Source organism: Gavialis gangeticus, unplaced genomic scaffold (genome assembly GCF_001723915.1).
Source record: "Gavialis gangeticus isolate Ggan-Ray unplaced genomic scaffold, GavGan_comp1, whole genome shotgun sequence".
NCBI lineage: Eukaryota > Metazoa > Chordata > Crocodylia > Gavialidae > Gavialis > Gavialis gangeticus.
This window is the reverse complement of record NW_017729032.1, coordinates 153,487,740-153,493,506: the sequence shown is the minus strand read 5'-3', so window position 1 is coordinate 153,493,506 and position 5,767 is coordinate 153,487,740. Positions and strand designations below refer to the sequence as shown.

Genomic DNA, 5,767 nt, shown 5'->3' with positions numbered 1-5,767 from the left:
CTCAGCAATTAATGTGCAAGTTCACTTTCTGCTAATAGTTCACCTGAAGTATTAACCTGTCACCATTAAAGTTGGTAGCATTTCCCTACAGCAAAGGAGCATTTTTTTCGTGGAGTTCAGTAATAAACAAGTACAATCAAAATGTTACATATTAGAACTTTTATTTGTAGCTAAAGTCCTTTCATTTTGGTTAATATTACAGGGATTTTGCAAAACATCTTTGCACTCTTTTTAAAGTAGTTTGATGTGATGCATTAAATATGTTATCTCATTTTGATTACTGAATATTCAAGGTGTGTGATTTTTATAACAAAGGATCAGAATACAGTGGGATATCCATTCCTTTCTACATGGGACTAACTGACTTTATATAAAAAGCAAATTGTGGAAAATGTCTTATGTTATGTGTGTTTGTTTGTGTTTATTAATAGATACTTAGGATTTGATCATGCTGCCACGTTGTTTCACATCCGTGAGAGTCCTTCTGATTCTGTGGAAAGGCCAATCTATCTTACAAACACATTCAGTTTTGCAGTCCTTATTCATGATGCTGTGTTACCAGAAGAAGCAAAAACAATGTTTAAAGTAAGTCCAGTTCCAGTGAAATGGTTTTATCTAATAATATAACTTTAACAACACTGTGGTTTGTTAAATTTTAACTTTGATCTTATTTCTTCAATAATACAGGTCCAGAACTTCAGCAAACCAGTCTTAATTCCACCTAATGAATCCAAATATATTTTTACACTTTATTTTATGCCTTCCACATCATCTGTGCATATAGATAACAATATACTTCTTATTACGAACGCTTCTAAATTTCACTTACCCGTGCGAGCATACACAGGTTTTTTAGATGTAAGTATTTTACCTTTCCCTTGAAATCCCGCTCTAGCTATAAACAGAATGCTTGAACCTAATCTGATTTCCCTGATTCTTCTCCATGGGACCAATTTTTAATTCTACTATGATTTAGCAAAAGAAATTGAGTTTTTGCTATTGTTTTTTGACAGAAGCTTTCAAAAATAGAAAATAATTTGTTTTTTCTAATTGCTGTTGTTTTCCCAGTTGTTTTCAGTTTTCTATAGTGTATTTGTAGAATAGGAAGTCCAATTTTAGCTTTTGGATCTGTTAAAGGAATACTGTAACACATTTGCTGGTGAACTCTCAATTGGACATGATATATATTTAAGTTTGGAGTTAATGTTTTTTCTTAAACTTTCTAGTATTTTGTACTGCCCCCAAAACAAGAAGAGCGTTTCATAGATTTTGGAATAATGAGTGCCACAGAAGCTTCTAGCATTTTATTTGCAATCATCAACAGTAACCCGATTGAGGTAAAGACTGGTTTATTTTAAATGCCTTTCTTTTTTTAAGTACCTTTCTGCAGCAGTGTCATTACTGATATTGTCATCTTCTCCCTTTTTAAGCTGACTATAAAAAGTTGGCATATTATAGGGGATGGTTTAACGATAGAACTCCTGGCCACTGAAAAAGGAAACAAAACCACAATAATTGCAAGCCTTCCAAAATTAGAAAACACCAGTGCATCAGACCAGTCTTCAGTATGTAAACCTTCTTTAATCTTTAGTTAAAAGTTGCATGTATGAAGCCATTAACAAGCAATAATAAATAAAGTAGCCTTTTGTGATCGTACATAGCTTTTTGTCAGTTGTTTAGCACGATAATAAAAGAGCATATTTTTGCGAATGGTATTTGTAGCCTATGGGTACACTTTGAATTTCAAAAATATAATTTTCAGAAACCTAAGGCCTCTAACATACACGCCTTCTGCCTGAATCTTTACAAAATGGGAGGGGGGGGTTGTCATGCTCATGTCCTAGAGCAGAATGAACTTTGTGACTTGGCCATTAAGCAGAGCTGTTCAGGCGAGTTATAGCAATCCAAGTCAATTGCAGCAAGTTTAACTTACCAGGCTTTTCTTGAAAGAGTAGTAGTTAGGTATGGCAACACATGGGCTCAAGGCAGAGTTGACAGCAAGGCAAGGATTATTTTCATGTTTTATGTTGTATTTTTATGGGCAGCTTATTATAGCATTATTTCTTGTGTTACTTCTGTGAAGTCCTAATACCATTTTAACGCTAATCTTGGGTAGCCAGAAGTCCCAAGCTATGGTTCTTACATTCTCAAATAACTCGCTTTTTCCTTCTTTCACAATAATCATGTTACAGAAAGGAGTTTCATCAAAGTAAAGACTGTGAGAACATATTTGCATTAGGAAGTTGCACTCCATTTAGGACAATTAGTAGGAATTTTTAGAAATGGTTATTTATGTAGCTCTGTGGTTGTTCCAGTCAGTTTACAGACAAATTTAAGACAGTTTGTGGATTAGGGAAGTTTATGATGTGTTATTAATTAAGGTAACAAAAAATTGCAATCAACATACACAATTTAAACATTCTGCATTGATATCATCTGATGGGGGTTAGGTGTGCCACTTCAAAATTTCAGTATAACATTGAATTAAATCAACATTATCAGTGTAAACATGATAGAAAAATGTGGCATATACCATAAATAATATCTGTCTATATTTATCACTTTCAGGTAATATTAACATCTGGTTATTATGCTGTGTTTAGAGTAAAATTAATAGCGAAGGAGCTTGAAGGGATTCATGATGGAGCTGTACAAATCACAACAGATTATGAGGTAAATATTTTGCATACTTAAATGATGTCATTGAATTGTGTTACCGTGGATCAACTGTTTGTTTTAAGAAGTGAAACGGGTGAAATGAATGAAGTAGGTTTATGAAAAAAGCCCTTATCTAGACTATTTTAAACAAGGTATTTTTATCTTAGTGTGGAGTGGTACTTTGTGTTATATTGTAAGTTAAAATAAAAGCAACTCTCAAAAACTAGGCTTAAAATGAGCAACTGTTGCAATTTATGCTTCAAGCAACATCAGTAATCAAGTACAATCTTAAAACAGTACCATTGGTAGGGACCTACCAAATTTGTGATTGCGTGATTTTCATGAAAACTGTGAATTCAGGCAGGCTTCACAATTTTGGTAGGCTTACTGCAAAAAGGCAAAAACAAACTACTGGCAAGCAACGAGTCTTGGAGCATGGGGAAGAGGTGATGGGCAGGGGCTGGGGGACTGCTTGCAAACATTGTGGCTGGGGGGCTGCATTGAAACCACATGAATAACTGAACTTTGCAATTTTATTTGTTAATTTTTGCTTGGAATAATTAAAAGCAGGAAGCTAGAGATGAAAGTTCATTTGAAAATAACTATACCTGTGCTAAGCTTTATCTTCCTCTTTCTTCCAGATTTTAACAATTCCAGTGAAGGCTGTAATTGCTGTGGGGTCATTGACTTGCTCCCCTAAACAAATTATCCTTCCTCCATCCTTCCCAGTAAGATCATTCATTTACAATATTTTCTTGAAAAATTTTCTTAGCTTTTTTCCTCACCATCAACTTCCTCTATATATTGCTATATGACTAGGTATTGCTATTGTGGAGGTTGTAATTATTCTTAAATTTTCCTTAATTGGCAGTTATTACATCCCCAGAAACCAACTGTCTGAGATTCTTCCCTTGCCCCCCAATCCCAAACAAGCAGCAGGTTCTCTTCATCTCCAGGCATATCTGATGTAAAATGAGTCGGATTTCAGATGGGTCTCAGAAATGTACTGTCAAATTTTTCATAAAGCATAGGGCAGGTAACTGCGTAGTGGTTTGATTATTTTGGGAGAGAGGCTGGCTACATTTAGGAAGAGGTGGGAGGGGAAAAAAGAAAACTCTGAGCCTGCCTCAAAATGCTTAGGATGCTTCTTGTTTGGATAATTAAATTAAAATTTCTGTTTAAATTACCAAGTCTTCTCTGATCCTTGCCAGCCTGTGTGGGATGATGTCTGGCCTTATGCCTAGGACATGCTAGGTGAGGGGAATGCATACAGTATTATTTTTCTCTTTCCTTTCCTCTAGGGAAAAATAGTTCATCAGAGTTTAAATATTATGAGTTCCTTCTCTCAGAAAGTGAAAATACAACATATACGCTCCCTAACAGAAGATGTGCGATTTTATTATAAGAGATTAAGGAGCAATAAAGAAGATTTAGAGCCAGGAAAAAAATCAAAGGTTTCTATTACTACTTTTTATTTCCACATTTTTTCTTTAAACAGAGCATACTGATTTTTTTTTTATCAGGATTTTTTTAAAATCATCAGGCTTACTTTTCATATTCTTGATTATATTAATTGTTCTTGTACCTTTTGCAGATAGCAAATATTTATTTTGATCCGGCTTTACACTGTGGGGAGCACTGTTATGTTGGATTGCCTTTTTTATCTAAATGTAAGTGACTGTCATCTTTCTAATTGAGAACTAAAATTATTTTCTTCCTTAACATTGCTAATTTTATACTAAAAACCTCAATCTTTGTGTTTTAGCTGAACCTAAAGTTCAGCACAGCTTAACAATGCAAGAAGATGCGTGGGATACAGACTGGGATTTGCATGAAAATTTATTCAGAGGTTGGACAGAAATAACAGAGAACCTGGGTCATAGGTGAGTGTATTTTTACTCAGTTTCTAAGGCTGCTGCATTATATGATTCTTTTTGTTTTGCCTCTGCATAATATCAGTCTTTTGCATTGTTTTGATGAGAGGGGCACAGAAGTGTGCCTAAGTCTATGCACAAAATCATTTGAAAGAAAAAACTAACACTTCTGTTACGTGCATTATTGGGCTTGTTTAATTAATATGGCAAATGGCCACCTTTTGTTGATAAGGTGCCTGAAGACACTGGTGCGCACACAAGTTGCTACAAAGCAAAGAAGGTTGGGCCTTGATTGCATGTTAGCTTCTGTACTATAACTACCCATGTGCTCACTTCCATCCTCTGGTAAACATAGGCAAAGCCCCATCAGTTTAGCTGTGTGAATGGAAAGTGGCCTTTAAGGTTAAATGGGTATGTTTTCATTTACTATAGGATAAGAGCAAACCCATGAAAAGCTCTGAGTGAGCAGCTGAAGTATGGTAAAGCCCTGCTTACCCCCTTTTTCCTCCCCCCAGTACCTTGTTCATATGTCCATGGTCTAAAAGAAAATTTGTCCTGCACTGGAATTTTAAAATATATGATACTGTTTATATAGAATGGTTTTTGTATCCTTAATTGAAATTTTAAGGTCACCCATCACCGCAGCCCTTGAGAGTGCCAGTTCATTCACTGCTGAAATATAATCCTGTAGCACTGTCTAGAGCATTCTGGGATACTACTCTTTGAAAGATGTTATATGAAAGATACTATTTCTGATTCATTGGTAAGGATGTCAAACTGTTGTTTAGTGCTCCTGAGTACTATTAAAATATGCCGTATTTCATGTAGGAACTGGCTACAGTTTCAGTGGTGAGTGATGTTTTAGATCTTAGTCATTCATAAAGTGCTGCTGAGAGGCTGCTTTTTGTGATAAGATTCACTTTAACTTTCATTTTATTACTACTTTGGACTTCGTAGAACAAAATAACTCTGCATAAGTTAAAAAAACAGTATTTTAGTAGCAGTATATCAACAGTATGACAGTTTTTCTCACAGAAAGCAATAGTACTTGTCAAAAGAAGGGAAATAAGACTGTGAGAATTCTCCATTACCCATGCATGCAGTTGAGAGCAAATGATGTAACACTTGGGACAGAGGGAGAGAGATACAGGAAAAGTGATGTATTGTAGTAATGAAACAATATAGCGAATATATTAAACCTTCTAAATTTTGAGTAAAACAAACTAATCATGTAG

The 5,767-nt window shown here is 35.0% G+C and overlaps 1 protein-coding gene across 2 annotated transcripts in view; it reads left to right on the top strand.

Moving 5' to 3' along the window:
* Positions 1 to 5,767, top strand: part of TMEM131 (transmembrane protein 131) — a 168,627-nt gene that overhangs the window by 124,057 nt on the left and 38,803 nt on the right. For both annotated transcript variants that reach the window (XM_019524720.1, XM_019524719.1), the window contains exons 14-22: positions 432 to 585; positions 688 to 858; positions 1,227 to 1,337; positions 1,431 to 1,565; positions 2,569 to 2,673; positions 3,300 to 3,386; positions 3,960 to 4,112; positions 4,253 to 4,328; positions 4,424 to 4,541. In XM_019524720.1, the coding sequence (XP_019380265.1) occupies positions 432 to 585; positions 688 to 858; positions 1,227 to 1,337; positions 1,431 to 1,565; positions 2,569 to 2,673; positions 3,300 to 3,386; positions 3,960 to 4,112; positions 4,253 to 4,328; positions 4,424 to 4,541 (1,110 nt within the window). The remainder of the gene's footprint in view (positions 1 to 431; positions 586 to 687; positions 859 to 1,226; positions 1,338 to 1,430; positions 1,566 to 2,568; positions 2,674 to 3,299; positions 3,387 to 3,959; positions 4,113 to 4,252; positions 4,329 to 4,423; positions 4,542 to 5,767) is intronic.